At 37.6% G+C, this 24,209-nt stretch overlaps 1 protein-coding gene across 1 annotated transcript; it reads left to right on the top strand.

The window, feature by feature from the left end:
- Nucleotides 1-1,907: 1,907 nt before the first annotated feature.
- Nucleotides 1,908-23,758, top strand: Pi4k2b (phosphatidylinositol 4-kinase type 2 beta; the record flags this gene model as incomplete). The annotated part of the gene is made up of 10 exons (XM_033758864.1): nucleotides 1,908-1,941; nucleotides 5,758-5,894; nucleotides 8,270-8,470; nucleotides 9,114-9,245; nucleotides 11,181-11,334; nucleotides 12,421-12,485; nucleotides 14,782-14,881; nucleotides 16,202-16,335; nucleotides 17,551-17,610; nucleotides 22,968-23,758. Coding segments are annotated over 10 exons (1,191 nt in total), but the record flags the coding sequence as incomplete, so codon positions are not given.
- Nucleotides 23,759-24,209: the final 451 nt, after the last annotated feature.

The raw sequence follows: 24,209 nt of genomic DNA on the forward strand, positions 1-24,209 counted from the left end.
CCCCTGCCCCACGCGTGGCGCGCCCGAGCGTGGCCAGCCGCGCGCTCTCGGTGTGCTGTCACCTCTCCTGATTGGTGGCTGTAGGCTGGCTCACCTGTTGTCATTAAACTCATGCTTTGGTCCTGTCCCCGTAGTGAGTCCGCCCTGGGCTCGGACTCTGCGGAAAGCTTGGCACTGCCAAATGACGTAAACTGTTTGCCCAAGTTTGAACTTGAGTTCCGAATTAAGAACTCTGAACTATCCAAAAAGTTACCCGAGTTGTGAGTTGTTTGCAAGGTGGATGACAGCGGGAAAATGAAGGGTAGGGTCCACTTGCCACGGGGACACGTTTCAAAACTCTTCTACCAAATGTTATTGTGACGCTAGCCAGAAGAAGCAGAGGCACTTGAATTCCTGTTCCTACCAGCTCTTGCAGAGTTTTTGAGCACCTTCTGTATTATACGTTAAGAAAACATATATTTTCACTCTTAACTGGACTGATAGTCTCTCAAAGAAAGGGTAATTGAAAGAATGTTCGAAGTCAGTAAAATGTAGGCATGCTATTGCAGGCCTGAATACTTGATGAAGTCAGTTTTTTGGCGTGTGAAGTTGGGTTGATTTAGTGGAAAGTGAGTAGACTGATAAAAGAATTCCAGTTAGCAACAGACAGGCTTGTTTGGAAATAGTGACAACACCTATCTGCACTGAAGGAAAAGGCCTGCACACATTGCCTGGAGTATCACCCCATGTGACAGAGTTTGAAGAAAAGCCACAGAAAGTAGTGTGGTTTTTTTGTTTGTTTCTTTTAGTTTGTTTTGTTTTTTAATGAATACCACTTTGTTTTTCTGGAGTTGTTAGATTTTACCTGTTCTGCTTCTAGTACTCTAATATGCCTTTAATATTTAAAAGAATTTTGGATAGAATAGGACACTCAAGTTCTAGTTAAACTTCTATTCAAACTTAAATATTCTAAAATAAATCAGAAAGACCCAAGAGGGCAGTCTGATTGTTCAGCCCTGGAAAACATGTCTGACAGCGATGTCTGCCACCATTACATCGTTGGCTAATTGTATGTACCATTTGCTGTGTGACATTAATTAGAACAAATAAGTTGGAACCAAATCACAAATAGACCTGCATTCATCTAGCAACACTGTCAGTTTGGACATACATTACCTAGAATCCAGTCTGGGAAGTAATTAAAATCCATATGGCTAGCTTTGCCATTTTCTACTACTCCAAAGTTAACTATTTCAGTGGAATCTAAAGTTTTGAAACTGTGTTGTGTGGAAATGAGGTTTTTGGTAAACAGATAATAAAGATAAAAATGAGAATGAGTATGGTAATTAGAATACAAATGAATTATTAAAAAGAATTACCTTAGTGGTGGTAACTAAGTTTGATAAAATCTTTTAACAATGAATTTTTAATTAATTCTCACAACATCACAGCAAGTTAGTTGTCATTGACATCCCTTCCTTGTTGTGAGACTTGAAAATTAATATAACTATAATGACTGGCAGTTCCTAAAGTGTCAGAGGTAAGTGGTTTGCCCAAAGTCAAATGTCCAGGAAGTGGTAAAGCCAAGACTGAAGCTAGTTCTTTTTTCTTTTATGTCCTGCATTATTTTCACTTTGCTGTAGATCCCTGTGTTTGTTACATCTGAATATTATGGTTTTATTTTAATGAAATTTTAAAAGAGCTTTGAACTATATAAACTGCTCAAAAGTCTTTAGAAGACATCTCTGAAAAGTCTTTGATTGATTTAACTAGATATTTAAATTTAGTTTTTCTAAATGAGTCATTTTACTTCCTTTGTTCTTTACCATCAAATTATTTTATTTCAGGCCAGGGATTTAGCTCAGCGGTTCGGTGGCCTGCCTTGCAAGCACAAGGACCCAAGTTCAATCCCCGGTACCAAAAAAAAAAAATTATTTTATTTCCAAGACATTCTTGCCTTAGGTTAGTATTAACGTCATTTATGATGCTTAACTATTGTATTTATATAGACAGAGGCATTATGTACTTAGCACATAGAAGAATGTTGTATGCCTGTTATTTTAACAAGGCATTTGACATAGTCTAGAAATAACATAAACTGTAGTGCAAGTTGTTAGATCAGAGTCAAAGTAGGAGTTCTGGCATTCCTTGTTAGTTATTTTCATCATTGGAGAGTAATAAAGGTGATAGTGGGTAATAAACTGTATAGCAGTTGGTATGTGGTAGACATAGTTCAATGTGCTTCCTGTATATTAGTTCATAACTAACTTTATGATGTGAGTACTATTTTTTATTCCCAAAGCAGTGAGAGGTAATGTGACTGAAATTTGAACATGTGTCTTCTGTTGTAGAGCCAAACAGAGAGCAACATTTGAATTTACAAAAGCAGCCAAAATAGAAGAAAATGTGTATTTAATGATTCATAATGGCTTATAAATGTGTGAACAAAATAAAATTATTTAAAAATGAGGAAGATGAGAATTGGAAAGAAGAGTAGTGAAGCAAGTGAGGTGGAGACTAGAATAAGAATATACAAAATACACATCCATTACTTGATACAGGCAGCCTACAAGTTTGACTTTTAAGATTATTGAATAGTTAACATGAGAGAACCCAATTATATTCATAAAGTTAAACTGATTCTTTGACTCAAAAAATGATAAAGGATAGCCTATCACATACTCTCTTGGAGAAGAGACTCAATGCTGAACCATATCTCTCAATAAAAGAATAATAATAAAAGGGATTGACTCCATAGAACTGCTTCTTATAACTTCCCAGAATCCCATTTTAGAAGCAAGTCTGATAGCTGGTGTTAGCAGTATTCCTCAGTGGAGGTTCAAGGCCCTCCTGATTTTATTTAAAGGAATGCTTACAAGAGTAGGTGTATATGTGTCTTGAGCCCCTGTAACCCAGCTTTGGAAAGTGAGTCGCCAAGTGTTGGAGGTTGTTCCTCATCCACTGCTTCAAATATAGTTGTCCTTTGTTTCCTATTTATTACAGAGATTCAGCATTCATCAAACATTTGAGTGCCTACCGGGTGCCAGTGTAAACCAAGGCCTTGAGGAAACAGTAGTAGCCTCTATCAGATGGAGGCCTGTGGTTGCTGCCCCTTCCCCACGTAGCATTCTAGCTTAATGAAGGAAATGGTCAGTTAAACAGTCCTAACAGAGCCTGTATGTCCTCTGATGAGGGAGGCTGAGGGTTCCCTGGAGGCCTGGAACTGTGCCCTGGATATGGGAGCCAGGGCGACTTTGGCAGAGGAAGTGGCATCCAACTTGTGACCTGAAGGATGAATAGCATTGTGATCCCGGAGGCAGGGCTCAGTTCACCGAACTTGTAAGCACTTGCTTTTTTCTAGCAAATATTCTGGTTTGTGAGTAAGATGTAAAGATGAATAAGAAGTACTTCTAACCCTCAAAGGAGAAAAAGTTCATTCTGACTTCTCACTTAAAGTGAAAATTTGATATAATCACCCTGAATACTTCTGTTCAACTAAATGTAAAAGGCTATATAATGAGTTCTTTTAATCCATTTTCAGTTTCTGCTTTGTAAAGACCAGCAGTAGCCCTTAAGTGTGGCCCAGGGGATAGTTCATTAAACTTTGAAATAAATTTATTGTACCAGGTGCATGGGATACATCAGAAAGCAAAGATCTCTGCCTCACTGGGACTAAAGAGCATTTTGTTAGTGTTGTAAGTGTGAAGAAGAATTAGCCGTGGGAAGTAGATTTGGTGTATTGATGGTAACCATGAGGTTCAGTGGTGAGCTGAACATCTGAAGAGTGAGGAGTGTAACAGATATGGTGGTGCATGCCTGTAATCCCACTGCGGGGAAGATCCCGTTTGAGGCCAGCATGGGAAACTTAGTGAGACTCTGTCTGAAACTTAAAAAGGGCTGGGGGTAGAGCTCAGAGCAAGACCCTGGGGTTCAATCCCAGTACCCCCATGGAAGAAAGTGTTTTTTTGTTTTTTTGTTTTTAAGAGTGCTTAGAGAGCTTGAATGAGATTAGAATTTACATTTATTAAAATATGTGTGTGTGTGTGTGTGTGTGTGTGTACCCACTAAATACTGATCCTTCTTCCAAGTTAACAAAAAAAGATAATTTCTCTCTTTGTTTTTAAAGATTTTTCAAGAGCTAGATAATCATTTGGAATGGGCGTATCAATTTAAGACATGCCTAAAGTATTTGGATTATTTATTCTTTAGAATAGGTTAAATATGCCTAATTGCCCTTTTACTAGTATTTTTCTAAGCACAATCTTTTAAAAGTTAGTAACAGCTTTATTTCTGAGTTAAGGAAAGTTACGGATTTTCACAATAACACCTATATAGCTTTGGAATAAATTCCAAATTAAAATGTGAGTAGGTTTATTTGGCTCGTGGTTTCAGAGAGTTCCATCCATGGTCAGCTGGCTCTAAGGTAGAAAGGCCTGGTAGAGAAAAGCCACTCAATCCATGGCAGCCAGGAAGTAGAGCAGGGAACAGGGCCAGAGAGGAAGGGGCCAGGGACCAGGTATGCACAGTACCCAGTGTCACGCCTCCATGACCCCCTCAGATACACCCGAACATGGGCTTTCCTAATCCCCTAGGCAGCTCACATGCCAATGAAGTTTATAGTCCAGTTTAACTGTCGTAGGTGCAAAGGGCTTTAAGTGTGAGATCATTGATGAATCTAAGGATTTGGGGCTTAAACTGAAAGGTTTCGAGTTGCCAGCAGCTGGAACAGGGAAGAATGGAGATGAAATCTTCAGGAGGATGGGTAAAGAAGACTGAGCTTGAGGTAGTAAAATTGGTCAGTGTATTAACATCCAAGTACAGGGGCTGGGGATTTAGCTCAGTGGTTCTGCTGCCTGCCTCACAAGTGTAAGGTCCTGAGTTCAATCCCAGGTACCAAAAAAAAAAAAAAAAAAAAAAAAAAAAAAGAAAATCCAAGTAGAGACTGAATACTGTAGCAAATTTCATGGCAGAAGTTCAGGCTTGAGATGTAAAGTCATCAGTTTTCATAGAGGAGAGGAGCACAGGCTGGATCTAGGAAACCCACAGTTAAATAAAGGGTCAGTAGATAGCACACTGGGGGCTGGTGATCACTTTGTAAAATTGTTTCTCTTAGTGAAATAGGGCGCTAGACCATCTACTGAGATGGTGGATGAGAGAGGAGATGGAGACTGGGGAGTGGGCGCATGCGTGTGAGTCCAGTGGTCCCTGAGCAGGCATAGAGTCAGCGGACAGTGGGCCCGACCAGTACTGGGAGTCTCCCAGGTGACCGTGAGGAAGGGAAGGGAGGGCGGGGCCGTAATTTGGTCTGGCCAAGGAGGGAAGTGAGAACCTGAAGGAGGTGAAGAAGGACTGTGTGGTAGACTGGTGCTTTGTAGCTCTTGCGGGATGGAAGAAGTTTTGGACTCAGGGTGAACTAGGAAGATTGGAGGTGCTTGATATTGAAAGTATGGGGAGGTGGCAGTTAGTGATAAAGACAGAATTGGAGAGAAGACTAGAACTAGCTGAGGTAGGATGAAAGAGAGACTCATTGCAAAGGAGGTGAAAGGAGAGGTGTTGATGTGGTATTTTTCAACAAATAGTGAACTTTTCCCCTCGTGTCATTATTGGAACTTAAAGAGAAGTGGGTTTGGGGTCAGAAAATCCAGAAAGAAGAACATGTAACACTTGATTGCATTTTTCTGCACCTTATTATTCTAAAGCCATTGATCTAAGCCATACGTATGGTGAGCGTTCTTGGAGCTGCTCTTTCTCCTAATGCAGTAACTTCTTGTATGGCAGGGTTGAATGCATTCTTGGACGATCCAGAGTTTGCTGAAATTATATCAAGAGCAGAGCAAGCAATAGAACTTGGAGTTTTTCCAGAGAGAATCTCTCAAGGGTCAAGTGGAAGTTACTTTGTGAAGGATCCTAAGAGGGTGAGAAGTTCACAGACCTACTACACACTGCTGAAATTTTGGAAAACACAGATTTAAACGTGAATTCATTGTGGTTCTGAAGATGTTTTTCTTTCAAATCTGATTGCTCCTTCTTTTCCAAAATTAGGGCCACTTTTTCACTAAAGCATTCTTTATATAGAAATAGAAATAATCGTTTTAAGTTATAGCTTGCTGTTTTGATATTTTATATTTGGTTTTGAGCATTTACTAAATGTCCACGTTCACCTGTAGATTTGTTAAGCATATATTCATAAGTCCTTACTTTATAGAAGCTTGGAACTGTATTAGCCAAGCACAGTGGAAATTTAAACTTTCAAAACCTGTTTGATGTCATTTCTAAATATTTAAACCTCCCCCCAAGGTACATTTTGCCCTAGGAATAGTTTTTCTGACATCATATCAATGAAAGGACTCTGGGAAACCTAAAGTTCAAAGGGATTGGATTGCAACAAAGTGAAATGTACTAAGGTGTGATTCTAGCTTAGAAAAGAGACATTGATATGGCACTTTCTTCACTTAGTCTAGAATCTTTCAAAAATATGTTATCTTTTCTAAAAGCATTCTGAATGTTGGTAAATAAGCAGTTTCTCTTTTGAAAGGGAAAAAAGTATATAACTTTACTCAATTTTTTCTTGCAAAGATTGAAGTTATATTTTAAAAGTGATTTTAAAGCCTAGTTTTAAAAATATATGTAAATGTATTAATAGATATCTGCCTGCAAGGGTGCCTTCAGAGGCTGAGGCAGGAGAGTCACTTGGGCCCAGGAGTCTGTAGCCCGCAGCTTAGGCAATTTAGCAAGATCTTGTCTCTTAAAAATAAGTGTATTTGTAGATCACATCAATCTCTCCACCTTTTCTTTCCTTTTGTGTTTGTTTTTGCCTTGTGCATGCTAGGCAAATGCTTTATCATTGAGCTATGTCTTGACCCTAAGTTTGATTTCTTATTATTAGTTTTTACTGATTTTTTTATTATTCAGATTTTGTTGCATTCCAAAAAATTATGTATTTTAAATTATGTGGGTTTTATTTCTTGTCTAAGGATAATTCAGCCTCTAAATGTAACCCGAATAAGCCAGGCAAGGTGATACACGCCTGTAATCCTAGCACTCAGAAGGCTGAGGCAGGAAGATCACTGTGAGTTTGAGGCCAGCCTGAGCTACATAGTGAGACCCTGCCTCAAAAAAAGTTTAACATGAATAAATTGTATCAGATCATTACTAAAGATTATAGGGGCCTTTAGATATCCATTAGTGAATTTCTATTTAATAGAGAGTTTATTTAAAATTGGCCATGAAAAACATAACTGGAAAAGTTTTAGTGTAGGAGAATCTGACCATACAGATGTTCAGTATATCATATATTATCACCTTGTGTTTTAAAGAACTTTTTACCATGGGATTTATTAGTTTATGTAACAAATACTGATGCCTACTGCACATCAGGTACTGTTCTAGGTACAGGAAATGCAGCCTGATGAAGTCCTTGCCTGTTTGTAATTACACCATAGCAGCGAAAGTACACAATAAACTATAATCTTGATGTTTAATAAATACTGGATAATAATACTTTGTAACCTACTTTGGTGGTTTTCAAACATTTAAAAATTAGTGGAACGTTTTAACTCAAAAGTTCAGTAATAATAAAACAGGTAAAATCAGAGTTAATAGGCTGATGGGTTAGATGGCATGAAGTTTTGTCTTTACCTTCTTCTAACGCAAAGCTTGTCACAGCACAGTTTGCAAACCACTGGTGTCAGGCCTGGCCTAGACAAACGGGACAAAGCAAATAGGCTGCTTTTAGCAAACAATAGCAGCTTCTCAGCAAACAAGGCAAATGGACTCAAAACTATTTATAAAACCCCCTGGTGTCAAGAAGTCCAGTGACTGTCCACATACCTGAGCAGACAAGTCACAAACGTTCCTTATGATTGTAGCCTCTTCCCCCAAATCTGTATACATAATAGTTTTCTTTCCCTGCAAGCTGTTAGAATCTCCCTGACTTTAGTCCCTGCTCACTGGTAAGCTTTTCTTTTCCTCACAACAAAAGAGCCTATTTAAATGAGTGGATTCATGTGTGCCATCTATAACAACTGATCCAAAAGATTATTGATTTTAGCTTGTTTAATGAATAAATGTAAAAATATGATTGGAACCAAATCTTTTAATATTTAAGGATTATGCCTAAATGTGGGGGGCACAATAGTAATTTATCAGTATATTTTGTGGATTACTACTAATTATATATATTTACATATACTTTGATGTATTTAGTCTAATAGGGTATATATAGTCTAATAAGATACATACTGTCTAATTATATATATAGTCTAACAAGATTTCTGTTTTTCCCCTACAGAAAATTATTGGTGTGTTTAAGCCCAAATCAGAAGAGCCTTATGGTCAGCTGAATCCAAAATGGACCAAATACGTCCATAAGGTCTGCTGTCCTTGCTGCTTTGGTAGAGGTTGCCTGCTTCCTAACCAGGGATTCCTTTCCGAAGCTGGTGCCTACCTGGTAGATGAAAAGCTTCATCTGGGCATTGTACCAAAAACAAAGGTAAAGGAGAATTTGTCTTCATCAAGTAGTGCTTCTAATACACAGCCCGCTTGTCATTGAGCACTATATCTCCTCATGATGGAGCCTAAAGTTGGGTCTCTTTTTGGTAACCTAAGAATCATAAGCAAGTAGTAAATTGAATTTAGTGCAGATCCAAAAGTATTCAAAGGAGCTCAGTGGTTCCAGTGCCTGCCTCAGAACTCTTAATCCTGAGGGCTCAGACGATGCTAATGGAGGAAGCAGTACTAACATTTAGAAAGCAGAAAATTAATAGGGGTCTGCCTGTCCCAGTGAAGGCAGAGAGAGCACTAATGTGCTCACGAGTCTACTATGGTTTTCTTTTTGAGCATTTTATACTTATACTTGAACGCATCCTTTTTTAAACCTTTCTTCAAAACATTCCTCCCTAATTCTACTTCTAAGACCTTTTTCTCCTCAAAAGTTTTTTAGACCTCTCTCAAAAAGAAATCTGTGCCCTTTAGCAGAGCTTCCTAGAATCCTCTGGCCTTTGTATTTTAGATTGTCTGGGATTATTGCAGGGTTAAACTCTGCTCATTTACAGCATTAGAATGAACTTGCTAGTATATGTGAAGAGAAATTCTATAATGCAAATTCTAACCGTTTTTTAAAACTGTGTTTCTAGGTGGTTTGGCTCGTCAGTGAAACATTTAACTACAATGCAATTGACCGTGCAAAAGCAAAAGGCAAAAAGTATGCCTTAGAGAAAGTGCCAAAAGTAGGTAGAAAGTTTCATCGGATAGGACTCCCTCCCAAGGTAAGTTGCCTGCTAAGCTTTGTTTAAGATGCAGCTGGGCATGTAGCGCCTGAGCTCCATAAACATGGCATTATGCTGTGAGCTGTGGATATGATAGTGAAAGGAAACAAAGCTTACAATAACCAAGCAACATCAGTGCAGTCTTAAAGCTGCCGATAGGATGGCAAGCAGGGAGCTCTGGGAGGCATGAAGGATGCCTAGGCCTGGGATTATAGTTTATTGGTAGAGCACTTGCCTAACTTGGAAAGCTCTGGTTTTAATCCCTAGTACCATAAAACAAACAAAACAGAACAAAAAAAGGTTAGCTACCTGAGTTTGGAAGAGCTGGGAAGGTTTCCAAAAGAAGACATTACAGCGAGGCCTTTGAAATATAATGGTGAACCCAGGTAGGTGTCAGTACCAGCCTCTCCTCTGGTTGGCTTGAGACCTTGGGCAAGGTTCTTACTGTCCAGACCCTGGTTTCTGTAATAAGGGAGTGACACAGACTACTTCTTAGCTTGTAAAAGCTTAAGAAATTCACATTGAGTACTTGGCACATAGCAAAGGTTTAACAAATGGTAGTGGCTGTGTTTGTTACCCACTATATATCAAATTTTTAAATTTATTTACTCACTTATTTATTTGGTGGTACTGGGAATTGAACCCAGGGCCTCAAGCATGCTAGGCAGGTGCTATACTACTGAGCTGCCTTCCCAACCCATTTTCTTTCTGAGACAGGGTCTCACTAAGTTGCCCAGGCTTCTTACCACTTTTAAATAAATCTGAGGGTTGGTTAAAGCAAACTAAGCAAGCCATGGAGAGGCTAATGGGAAAGGCATTCTTGAAAAGGCTCTAGGATTTATTTTTACTAGGCAGGCCACCGAACCGCTGAGCTAAATCCCTGGCTTAGGATTTATTTTTTAAAAATATATCTGACCTATGATTTTGTTGTTTTTTTTTGTTATACATGTATCTAGATAAAATAATTTAAGTAGAAATTAATGGTTAACCCAGCTTTTTTAAAAATTGAAGTCCAACTAAGCAGGAAGTTTGGGAAATTTTTACAAGAGCTATTCTTTCCTTGGATGTGCTGAAATCCGTGTTGACTAGAGGAGGCTAAACTAATTAATTATAAGTGCTTTAAAGAAAACCTTTAGGAAATTGTTAAAAATTTTGTGCCAAGAAGAATATAAAATGTTAGAAGAAATGGATTTTCTTTGTGTGATTTTTGTTTGCGTTTGTGAGGCAGCATAGGTTGTCTGTCCTCTGCTGTTGAAACTTAGATTTCCATCTTTAACACATTGTTCAATATTAACTTGAAATTTTAGCAACAAAAATGTCTTTGAAAATGAACATGTTTTCAAAGAAAGGACTTTTTTCTTAAAGAAAGGACTTTCCTTAAAGATACTGTAGAGGTTATAATTAATTGATTACTTCATTAAAATGTTTTAGAAGGTCTTTGATCTGTATGGCCAAAGAATCCATTCTATTTTTATGTTAAATTCTTTTCTGTATTTGATGTTGTAAAAAGAATCCCAAAATGTTTCTTCAGTAAGATAAGATTATGCTATTGTGAAATAACCAGGATAGGTATACAATTTGGTCTGCATAATTAAATTCATTTTAATGAATATTTTTAGAAAACAGCATGCTTGTTAAGAATGTCACCTTGAGGACACGTTTCTTCTATTTTTAATTATCCTAAAGTAGCTGCTATGTTCCTTGAAAGTCTAGGGTTGAGCATTTTTCATTTGCTATGTATTCTTCATGTGATTATTTAAAATTAAGTGTGTCAAAACAGTCTCCTTGATAAATGTGGCTTATCTAAATTAGTGTTGACTTCTGTTTTTATTATTGTGTTTATATAACAATTTGTGACAGTACTGCTGTGAGATTTAAATATTAATCCCTTTGTTCTTGTACTTTCTTTTCTAACTGTAGTTCTTAAAATTGTAGATTGGTTCCTTTCAATTATTTGTTGAAGGTTACAAGGAGGCTGAATATTGGCTTAGGAAATTTGAAGCTGATCCTTTGCCTGAGAATATTAGAAAACAGTTTCAGTCACAATTTGAAAGATTAGTTATATTGGATTACATCATCAGAAATACAGGTATTGAAATTCTCTACTTGTTCATTCCAATCTTGGCTTTCAAACTAGATCCTTGCTATCTAAATCAAAGCCATAAAATTTTCATGCAGAAGTCTTAAGGCCACTTCCTCCACCTGTTTTAGAAAACAGCTGCAGACTTGACTCTTGGGCAGAGTTAATCTTGCCCTTGGGGCTTCTGACTCATAGCAGACTCTTTCTTGGGCCTTGGAGATCAGTTCCTGTCCCCTAGGAGCGAATTTTCTGTTCCTAGGAGCAGGACAAAGCCAGATACTAGAAATATTATCTGCATAATATGAAAAATTAAAACTCGATTGTGTAAATTATTCTAGATGCTTATTTTGACATATGTGACTGTTAGTATAGTTTAGAAGTACATTGAACTTTTCATTCGTTCTGCATTGTAAGGGAGCAGTGACATTGTTGACAACTCAAAGCAATGGGTTTGCATCCAGGCATCTTCTCAGATGAACCCTACACTCACTGATGCAGAAACCTTGCAGGTGGGGCCCTGGTGATTCTGAAGTGTGAGAACCACTGGTTTAAAGGTTTTATCATTTATATTTTCTGAGAAGGCGTCATGTAATTTTCTAGATTGGCCTTCTTAATTAATGTGTTCTCGGATTGATATTTAAATTACTATATAGTCTAGAGTACTGCAATGCCTTCTTGGAAATTTACCTAGCAGTAAGGGTAGCTGCTTTTCCTTCTGGTGAAGAGAAGTTACACTTGATCTTAATACCCGTGACCTAACAGTTATATCTACCTCACGGGATGGTACACGGTTTAAATGAATTAATATTGTAAAGCACTTACAACAGTATCTGGCACAGACAAAACAATAGCATTCAAATATAATAAATGTACACATTGTGTTCATATATGTTAAATATAGTAACTGTTAGCATTTTGGGGGTTTTTAGTTTTTTGTGTTAATTAGGAACCTTTAATATGGTAAACATACTACCGAAAAACAATAGAAGTCTCAAAAAATTAGAAAGTGATTAGATTTCTCCCCTTGATCTTAAGCTATAATGTTCCTAAAAAAATGAACTAACAGATCTTTTGTTTGTTTCTTTCTTTTGGAAGACAGAGGAAACGATAACTGGTTAGTCAGATATGAAAAGAAATGTGAGAAGGAAATTGATCATGAGGTAAGAAAATTTAAAATAAACAAGTAAAAATATGCATCTATTCAGTTTATGAAGAGATTTCTTGAATATACTCTTCACTATTTCCTCCTTCCTTTGTTTAGAATGGATATCTAGTTTTCTATACCGTGTGTTTTTCTTATCCTTTCTCTTTCCATCCCTTGTTTCATTGAATTTCTTCCCCTTCCTCCTCCTCCTCCTCGTTTTGTTTTGTCTTTTGAGACACAGTCTTGCTTTGTAGGTCAGGCTGGCCTTGAACTGATTGAGTAGCTCAGGCTGACCTTAAACTGGCCAATCCTGCTTCAGCCTTCTGAGAGCTAGGATTATGGAGTGCACCACAAGCCCAGCTCATTGCATTTCTTTAATCTATTTTTTATCATCCCTGGGAAGCTTTATGTTTTGTATGGTATTAGAATAGGCAGCCCAGCCCAGTACATTTTAGAGCTTGGAAAATTTGTAGAATCATACAGCTTATTTTGCTTTTGCTGTTACCTGAGGCTTCTGGTATTTTTGGTGACATTTTTATATTTTACTAATTAATTTTCCTCTCAATTTCATGATTCAGTTTTAGGTAATCCAATATTACCTGATAAAATGGGACGTGTGAGTTTAACCTGTGAAACATATCCATGGAACTTAAAAATTCACTTTTACAATTTATACACTGGTTTTAACGTAGCAATAGACTGACTAGATCATTAACACTATCAAAATTAAAGATTTTAGATTTATAGCTTTGAATACCCAAGTTCAGATTTTTATTTTGTTTTATATTGTTTTGAGACAGGGTCTCATTATGTAGTTCAGGCTGGCCTTGAACTTGTTATGTAGCCCAGGCTGGCCTCAAACTTGCAGCAATCCTCCTGCCTCAGCTTCCCCAGTGCTGGGATTACAGGCGTGTGTCACCACATCTGGCCCAAATTCAAATTTTAGATATTTGCATAAGACATATTTTTAGAGTAGTGTTGAAAGCTTAAAATAATCTCTATCTACATTTGAAAAAAATTTTAGAGATTAATTTCTCTGGTACTTCTCATTTTGTGTTCTCAGGTTATTACTTAAAGCTGTTGATCTCTTTAAAGCATTTGCACTTTTAAGTGTTTCGGAAATTAAAAAATAGGTATTCACAATACTTAAGCAATTAAAAAAGAACAAACTACACGTAATTTTAATGAGTCTTAAAACTATGCTGAGCAAAAAAAAAAAAAATAAAGCACAGAAAGGGGAACTACTGTATGGTCCATTTGTGTAAAAATCTAGAAAATGCAAATTACACCCTAGTGACCAGACCAGTGGCTCCTAGCGATGGAGGACAGGGACACAAGGAAACTTTTGGGTGAAGAGTTCATGTTTGTCCAAGTTATAAAGTTCACGTGTAGCGTATACCTCAATACAGTTGTACATAGAAAAGAATGATTGGGCTAAAAATAAATGGCAGTTATAGAAGAACCAGGTTTAAATACACAAATATCCGTGTTTGTAATAGCTTTTAAATTGTTTCATTGGTATATCTTCCGCAAATAGATACTGCTGAAAACTTCATTCTTTTGCTCTATTTTGTGCATTTTCATTAAAGTCAGATATTTGGTATAAACTAAATGAAACAGAGAAACGCGGCATATATCACCAGTCTTCATGTCTTAGACGTTGCTTTTTTCTCTTCTAGTTGTTTGAGCTGAGCCACTTAGTCTTTACATAAGAAATATCTTTGTCTTCCTCCTGAGCTCTTCATTTCTGCTCCAGAAGAATGCAGAAGTTTGGGACTGGCCTACATTCTATAATCAAGAATATCTTGACATTCTTTCTCCGACTTCATTAAACTCACCTAGAGTCTTCGGGGGAATTTTATTTAGAAGCACTTTATATTTGACCTAATTATTTCTATAGGACTCCAAGAAAGACTAGGCCTATTAAGGGTAATTTTAAGTTGTTTATCTTAAAAACTCAATAATATTTTGCAAATATCAAACATTGAAGGAATGCATCTAACAGTGAATTATTATTTTTTAAAGCTTTAACATTTTCAAATTCTCTTCTTTAAATGGGGCAAAAAAAAAATGAAACCATCACTGAAAAACATACATCAGATTTTTTAAAATAGTGACTATGAAATTCATACTGGTTTTTAATATAGTCTGTTCCTCTTCTGGGTAAATTTGTATTCTTTCCGGCAACATAATTTTTAGGAGCTTTTGAGAGAAACTATCTCGTTAAGCTTCAATAATGATTGTATGTAATGTATCCTTTGAAGACATTTATATAGGTTATTTTATCAACAGATCATTTTTCTCCTCTTTAGGAATCAAACTGGATTGATGATAAAGAATTGCTTATTAAAATTGCTGCAATTGATAATGGTCTAGCATTTCCTTTTAAACATCCTGATGAATGGAGAGCATGTGAGTATGGCGATTTTTCCTATATAATTGCTTCTTTTCCAAAATAGGAAACAAAATTAACAGATCGCCAAATAACGGGGGGAAACTGGGTGAAGTGCAACTGTTCATTAGGGCTCATTTGGGGCACTAGGAATTCGAAGACAGTGTGTGTGTCTTGCTGTGTATTTTTGCTTATTTTGGGATGATGTGTTTTGGTTTTGATTTGTAGGCTTATGTTATTTCTGGAGAATGGGGTTGGCAGCTTCCTGAAGAGCTGTACTTGAATGTTTGGGCTGGTATTCACTTACAGGACAGCTCAGGCCTCCACCCCTTTTAATAAGTACTGTAGTTCTTTAATTGTTTTACTGGTTTCTTGTATGGTTAGGAATCAGTTTTCTACATATTGAGCCAGTTTTAGACATTTTTGTTTTGCTTAAATTGTCCATGATATCTTCCATTTAAGATTTATAAGTATAATGTTTTGTTTAGAATTCTCTAATTTAAAAAAATCCTGTCTGTGCATAGGGTGAAGTGATGTGATATCTAGAATTTACCTTGAAATAGTTGTTGACGTGGGAACCAGGGGATGTAGATGAAGCAACATTTTGCAAAAATTTGTTACTAATTTAATTAGATTATTTGAAATGTGAGTTCACTGTACTATTTTATATTTTTTCACAGTTTAAAGTTTATACAATTTTAAAATGGTCTCTGTGTCTAAGATTATACTTCTTTTAAAATCCTTCTTTTAGCCAGGTGTGGTGGCACATACCTAAAATCCCAGCACTCTGGGAAGCTGAGGCAGAAAGATCACAGGTTTGATCCCAACCCTCACAACTTTGTGACCTAGAGTCAGAGACTTTTCTTTATTTCTTAAAGGCACTTATTTACTTTCTAATGATTTAAAATTTTAGAACATCTACGGAAAGTGCCTCCATCGTGGAAAATTTGTCGCTGTAGAGGACTAGGAGGCCTCCCCTGTCTGGGGCTATGGTATTCAGTCTGGGGCTGTGAATGAATTTGGGCTACCTATTAATTTCTAAACTCTGGAGCCAGGTAGAGTAGATATTTTTGAGATGTGGCTATTTGAACTAAATTTGTTATCAAATTCTGATTCTCTACTACTAAAACTCAAACAGGAGATTACTGTTAATTGTATCTGAGTCAGCTATTCAAATTTGCAATCTACATTTGGATTGCAAAAGTAATTGTGTTCTAGAAACTTCTCTCTCCTGACCTTTTCTTGGGACAACCTGGGAATTACAGGCAAAGAACCCAGAATTAATGGGAGTCTGAACAAATCTGTTACTGATTGAAAGAATTTTTTTTTTTTTCTATTAGATCCATTTCACTGGGCTTGGCTTCCTCAAGCAAAAGTTCCTTTTTCTGAAGAAATAAGAAACTTGATTCTACCATGTATTTCTGACATGAACTTTGTGCAAGATTTGTGTGAAGATCTTTATGAACTTTTTAAGGTAAATAAATGTATAATGGTGGAGTGTTTCGGTTTGGGGAAAGTTGCACATTGTTTTGTTTTTCCATATTAAATTTTATTTTTATTTTTCATATGTCATTTTTATCTGTACCATGCTGGTGTTCAAACTCAAGGCCTTGTGTGTGCTAGCCAGGTACTGTACCACTGAGTTACATCTCCAGCCCTCAAATTAACCTTTAAATGAGAAGCTGGACGTGGTGCTCCGTGTCTGTAATCCCAGCCCTTGGAAAGTTGAGGCGGGAGGATTTTGAGTTTGAGGCCAGCCTGGATTACATTGTGAGTTCAAAGCCAGCCTGGACAATAGAGCAAGACTGTATCTCAAAAAACAAAACAAAAAGTTAAACCAGTGGTGCTGTATGTAGGTTGGGCTTTGTCTTCCTGTTGAAGACTGAGAGTCAAAGATCAGCATGGTCAGGGCCTGGCTAAGGTCTACAGACTGTTGACTTCTTCTCCATTGTATCATCTCAGGGACTGGAAAGCAGTTCTGGGGCCTCTTACCAGATGAGCGCTCCCATCTTCATGACCTCAGCTCACAGATGAGCTGAGAGGAGACCTCTCAGAAAGTTTCCTAGAAGCTCAGACATTCGATCTGTAACCAGCACTGTGACTGTGTTTTATCTTGTAACTGCAATCTTATAGCAACCCTACGGCATGGTTTTTACCATTTCCGTTTTACTGTTGATAAAACTAATGCTGAAAAAGTTCAAGTTCACATTAAGAATGCAAGAATATGTCTCTCTTACATCAATATTATTTGTATTTAGTCTACAGTGTGTGTTTGGTGATCTACTGTTATTTCTTTTTAAAAGCCTAAACTAGTGGGGCATGATAGTATGTTCCTGTAACCCCAGCATTCCAGAAGGCAGAGGCAGGAGGATCCTAAGTCAGAACCCAGCCCACATGACTTGAGCGAGACCCTTCCTCAAAATTTTAAGAAATAAAAATAAAAGAAGGGCTGGAATGTAGCTCGTACCAGCAAAACAGAGAAATGCTGAACTCGTTGTTCGTGACTGGAATACAAAAACACATCCAGTAAAAATACTGTTTTCTGGTTATTTTATCAATTAGGAGAGTTTTCTAATGGCCTTATTTATTGCAAGGAAGAGTTCATTTGTTTTCATATTTTGTATTTGTTTCACGAATTTTGAGTTTGGGCATTACAGGTAATATTTTGTTTTGTTTCTTTTCTGTGTAGACTGACAAAAGCTTTGACAAAGCCACTTTTGAGAGTCAGATGTCTGTCATGAGAGGCCAGGTAGGTAGCTTTTTTGATGATTAAAAAAAACAACAACACTGTGCTGAAGCAGAGTCTGCATTCTGCTGAGCCAGAATGGCTCAGAAATGAAGTTACCTGATAGCATATCTCTCCTTAGTTATGTTGTGAGCTGTTTGATGCACGTGCTAGGCCAGCGCTGGACCACTGGAGCTGTGCCCAGCCTCCTCACAGAGTGCTTCTGACCTCGGGTGTTACTGTGTGTTGCCCATCCCCACAAGTATTGTTCAGTCCCGTTTTGGTAGCTGTTGTCCTGAGTGTTACTGCCTTTTATTTCTTCAAACCTACTCACTGTGACGGTTCAGTACCGAGTCCTGTTGCCAGCAGATCCTTCTCCTTTCAGAATGTGTTTGGCTTTACTAGAGCAGTCCATACATAACTGTGTCACCAGGACTGAGCACTAATTAGGCGTGAGGGAACTATAATTTTAACTTGGCCCTCTGACCCCTCCCTCCTCTCCTCTAATGGGAGACATGGTGTTAGGTCTAGTGCTGTGGACCTGAAGCTGAGCTGGCTCATCTACAACCTCTGTATCTTCCACTCCATTTCAAAAGCAAGACTTGAAAGGAAAACAAATCACACTTGTAAACATTGGCTTTTCCTGATTTCCAAATTAAGATTCCCTTCCTAAAGCATACATTTCATTTAAGTAGCTGCTTGCTGCAATACTTGCAGCAAAGATGAATCTAGCCTTTGCCCTGATTATTGTAGTATATAACTTTAACAAGTAAATAGAATGAAATCAGGGATTCATTAATTCATCAACTGTTTACTAGCAGAACTAGTAGAATAGAGACACAGTCTACAGGGCCATAAGAACCAGAATGTGGATTTCATACAGCAGGACTAAAACAGAAGCATTAAGGAAGACCTTGTCCTTGGTTTCCTCTATACACTCCCTATGGTTGTGTATAAAGTTCTGTGTGTACATTTTGGTTGTTGGGGAAGTAGGATTTGCGTCTCAGCAAAGAAATCCCTAATCCAAAGAGGTTAAGAATGGCTGGGGGAGGCAAGGCCAGAGAGCGGATGCAGATTCTCTCAGTAGAGAGATTGGGGCAGGGGGCCCAGTGCAGAGGGGTCCCGTGATCAGTGCTGACAGTGTTACCACCCCAGGATGTGTCTGAGCTATAGTCTCGGGCAAAGACGTTTATATCCCAAGTCAACCTGATGTATCAACACGCCTCATTTCTGATTCTTGTCCCTAAAGGTAAGTAGTGGCTTCCTTTGTCCTCTGGGACCTGTTCCCAGACCCAAGCGCATGTTTGAGACTGCAGATAGAACCGACCCTTTATATACATACACACCTGTCTTAATCACAGGATGTTATCTCAAATAAATAAATGCTGTGAATAATTGTGTAAGATTCACTTGTGGGTTAAAGTTAGCACATGTGGAACTTAAATTGAAATGAAGAAATGGTGGCCCAAGGTGGCCAGGGGACCTATAGCTCTGCAGCCAGTCACAAAAGCACACCCACGGGGCTCTGCTGTCTTCGGTTCATTTGTTCATATCTTGGGTTATTCTCAGAGAATTTAGGGGTTTTAAAATTTCATGTAAATTGACAGTGTCAAAATCTGGGGAGAAAAGGAAATAAAGTAATGGTATCTTGGTTATATATTTTGTTTGTTTTTTTTTTAATGTAATTTGAGTTTGAACTTTCTGGTAGCCAAAAAGAATAATTTACCCTGACCGTGTACATGCTTATGTAGCTCTCTGGTTTTAACTCTTTTGTTGTTGGTGGTGGTTTTTTGTTTTTTTGCTTTTTGTTTTAAATCAAGTAGTATTCTCCATTCTAAAAGGAATTGGGTTGGGACTGTAGCTCAATGGTAGAGTACCTGCTTAGAATGTACATAGGCCTGGGTTCAATCCCCAATATCATAAAAAGCAAATAAATGTAAAAACAAATTGTCACAACTTAATAACAACTTAAAAATAACATTGTCTATACATTCCAAACAAAAGAATCATTATTTCAGCCATTTCTGTAGGTCACACTACTTACATTATTTCTGTAACTTACAAGTATCTTCTGACTCCTTCTCCCCTCCAGTTTTGTATATTAACATACTGATTTGTGCTATCTATGGCCAAGCCTTAGTTTGCAGCAAGGCTCCAGTTTTGCACACATAATCAGTAACTTGCCCTAATTCTTACCTAAAGGTGCATAGTGGACGAGTACAAACGTATTTCTCAGAATTTAGGACTGGTTATATTTTTGAAAGTTAAAGCACATTTTAAATTTTTCAGTATTAGTAGGTCATTATCAAGTTCAGTAAAACTCATTGTATGTTCTACTTGTGCCTGTTTGGAACATTAGCCCTTGGATTATATTTACTTAATGGAAAAACAAAGGATTTTCCACATGATCTGAAAAAAATGGTAGAAATAAAATTTTTATGAAAACACAGTGAACTTGATATTTTTATGTTTGTTATCGTTCACCCTCACAATGTAATTATCTGCATTTTATGAGGAAGAACCTTGGCTCCAAAGGCGTTGAGTGACATGTTACCCCTGTGAAGTGAAAGTTGGCAAATCTATAACATCAGGGCTTTGTGTCTGTCTGGGACCCCTGCCATCTCCTCTCTGGATTGAATGACATATTCTGGGCGGCACCCTTACCTCATGACCCCACTCTAAGCACGTCTGACTGCATCCTGTCTTGCCCTGGTGCACAGGCTCAGGGCCAGGCCCCTCACATGTGACTTCAGCCCGAGTCCCTGGTTGTCGTCTCCACCCTGCTGCTTCCCCTAGACCTCTGCTCCCCACTTCCCAGTGGAGCCTGACGTGCTGCTCTGCTTCTCAGGTGCCCTTCCCTCTTCATCCAGAGAACACTTTCCCTCCAAGCTCCAGCTCAGTCCGCTCCCACCTCCTGCCTCCCAGGAGTTCTGGTTTCACAGCTCTCCCAAGGAACATACTAGTGTTGCATTTTACTCAGAAAAGTAGTTTTAAAATCAGCAAATTGAGTAAACTTCTATAGAAAAAATGCCATAAAATTGGCCATATATTAGGATATACACTATATAGTGTTACGTATACAGTACAGCTAATCTAAAGGAAAGCTGTCTGTGCAAAGAAGTCTACATGTTGATGCATCTGCTATGGTTACACCCAAGACACCTCATCAGACTATTGCATATGGCATTGTCCCTTCCTGCTTGCAGTGTCTGCTCAGTCCATTTTTAAAATTACCTCTGGTTTAAACATGTGAGAGAGTGAAGAAAGTAGGCGGTATATGGGGGAAGAGATGAGACTTGGTGGGGGTGTCTCTGTATCAGGGATTGAACTCAGGACCTTGAGCTTGTGAGGCAAGCATGGCACCACTGAGCTAAATCCCCAGCAGGATGGGATTTTAAAGTCTGGGCACAGTTCCCCTCCAGTGATGGCGTATGACACATTGCTTTGCGGTCACTTGTTCCTGTGGCCATTTGTTTCCAGAATGTTCTTTCAGGGCTCACGTGGCTTGCACTCCTATTCAGTCCCCCATCCTCCTTAACATGAAGTGCTCAGTTAATGTTCCTTCTGAACTCCCAAAGAGATAGTAATAGGGTAGCTTAGGATTAAGTTTTGTGATTATATAACTATTTGAAAATTGATAATCTTGTACAATGACTTTCATTTCTTACATGTTTCTGTCCTCCAAATTCTCCGTGACTATCATGTATTGTTTTTAGTCAGAAAAATACTAGGTGTTATTGAAAATGATATATTTAGACTAATATTTTTAGATCAGGATTTTTAAAATCCAAATAGGAAACTAACCAGAACATTAACTCTTTAGCCATGCTGGACTACATTTTACTTTCATGGTACAAATAGTGCTTAATACTTAAATTTCCTAAGTTCTTTTTTTTTTCCCCAAATATAGCCAACCTAGGATATTTTAAGAGACTGTAAAAGGTGCCCTAAAACATAATTTGTAACTCTTGCTACTACTAAAGATTTATTTCCCTGATATGTTAAATACTCCAGATCTTCTAAAATCTAAACCATCTAGTTAAAGTATTACAGGGTTTATATATTAGTATGACTTTATTTTGAAACTTTCATGCTTATCACTATGCTATTAATTTGTCTTTATTAGCAGTAAGATACATAGCATGTGTATGATAGATATTTTTCAGTAGCTGAAGGAGATATCTGTATATAGTACATAGTACTTTTTCCCAATATGCAAGGACAAAAATATCAAACTTTGATCTGAACAAAGAGTAAAATAGGCTGTGAGCTGTGTATTGTTTCATAACTATATGCTCAAAAGTAGAAATTATAAGAATGTCTTTTAACCTGCAAATTTATATTTTACTTTTTCTGATTTTATTTTTCTTTTATTTAAAAGTAAACTGCTCAATTCAATTTTATTTGAAATGGATACCTCCCAAATTCTCTAAGCTACTCTCTGGTTTCCATAGCACTTTCACCTTCCCATGTACGATATCATTCACTGGTGTTTACTGACTTCTCTGCTAAAAGAGGCAGGAGTTTTGTTTGCGTGCATAACGGTCACATCCCCAGCACTTAGAACAAAGCTCAGCATGTAGTAGGTGTGCAGGAAATTCACTTGTTGAATGTGTTGCCAGGTCTGGGGTGCTGTGTTCTTCCCAGGGGTCCTTTCCAGGCTCTTACCCTAAACAAAGAATTGGCCAGGCAACGTGCAAAAGGTAGTGAGGTTTTACATTTATTCACGGTATTAAAGGTGGGAAAAGAAGTATGGTCTGCAGAATGAGTGTGGGCCTAGTAACAGTAGGCAAAGACGTAGGCTCTGAAGAGGGTCACCGAAAGCTTACAACCGCCACAAGGTTAATGGCGACAATCTTTTGTATCCCAATTCTTACATCAGAGCTAGGCTGTCCTATGAAAAACCTGCTTGATTTCACACCAGAAGAAGAACTGAAGATAGCATTCTCTGATTGGTCCCAGGTACAGAGCGAGCATGAGCCCTGGATGTCTGTGGTTAACAGGTTGCACCCAGTTGCCCAGCAGGCTGGCCATGCCCTGGTCTCCTGCTTCAAGTGGATAAGGCAGTTTTTAAAGCAGTATTTCTGTCTCTGTCAAATGGAATGTGCTGAATGTTTCACTTTATTTAGTCTCTGATTCCATTGCTTCTGGGTGCGGGGACATTCTAGAATATTTTGAAGTAACAATCGTTAAAAGTTATTTAATTTCATGCGTTTGTGTATATAAGCATATCTACATCCATATCATACTTATTTATAGCAGTTTCTCACTGAAGTCTGTTTCATGTTAGTAGATGAATTACAGTGAATAAATGGTTAAAATAATGTTAGTGAAGTGAAGCTTTTTATCTTTAAAGTAATGGAGCTCTCTTCCTCCTACAGATCTTAAACCTCACCCAGGCGCTGCGAGATGGCAAGAGCCCGGTGCAGCTGGTGCAGATGCCATGCGTGAACGTAGAGCGCAGTCCAGGGCGTGGCCAGGGTCGCGTCGTCCACCTGACCAGCACGTTCACCCAGACCTTCCATTGCAGGAAACCCTTTTTCTCCTCCTGGTAGTAGATGTAACAGAAACAGCTGTTGGGCATCGCTCTGTTGTTGAGACATGACAACATTTTACATCTGCCGCAGCTGTCAGAACCTGAAGTTGTTCAAGTCTTTTAAAAAAATTTTTTCTTTTGAATGTAATCAAAAGTTTACAGCTTCTTATCCAAATATTAAATTCCATTTCAGGGAAGAAATGATGACTCTCCTATATTGTATTTTTATAGAGAACTGTATAGTTTGTTGTTGTTGATTTAAAAGCTGACCTCATAGTGTACCATGCTACAGCTGTCTGTAATTACTCTAGAATTCCAAGTAAAGAAATAAGATATTTGTTGAGTTTGAAAACAGTAGCAGTTTTTTTTTTTTAACATTGAGGAGAATGTTCACTTTGACTCTTTTTTTCATTACAAAAGGCCTTTGAGAATGACAATGTCTGAAATTACTCTCTCCTACAACAGAAGAGTCAGTAGAACAAGAGGAAAGAATAAAGCAAGGCTGCCTTAATTTCAAAAGCTGCTAATTTAGAACTGGAATAAGAGCCCCTACAGTGGTCATTATTGGGGACCTGAAAATTATATTTTGGTTAAGTAACAGATGGCCACTTCTTTTTCTCTTTTAGAGTATATTTTTTATTTGTTTCAGTAAGTAAAAAAAAAAAAAATCTAAAGACAGTTTTTTAAAAAAATGGAAACACTCATTTGCATGAGGGAAATAATATAAAATTGAGGCAGACCTTCAATATTTTCAAATTCAAAAAAAGCCTCAAATATTCCTTTTTGTTCGTGTACAGGATCCAATAATTGAGCAGTTAGTACTTTGGAGTACTGATCTTGTTCAATTTAGTACTTCAGTTAGTATAAACTTCACTGAAAAGTAAGTCATACCTCAAAGTATATATTAGATTTCATTTTGGGGGTCTTGGTTTTAAGTGTTTAAAAATAAGAGTAGTACTTGAAATTATTAGTCGGTTTTAGATTATCAGCCCGATTTAAAGGGAAACATGACGGATAACCATAAAAGCATTTCTATTTGATTTTGAAATTTAATTTTGTACTTGATTTTGAATGTCAGTATGTTTCA

Source organism: Fukomys damarensis, unplaced genomic scaffold (assembly GCF_012274545.1).
Source record: "Fukomys damarensis isolate Sample0158 unplaced genomic scaffold, DMR_v1.0_HiC HiC_scaffold_35, whole genome shotgun sequence".
NCBI classification, from domain to species: Eukaryota; Metazoa; Chordata; class Mammalia; order Rodentia; family Bathyergidae; genus Fukomys; species Fukomys damarensis.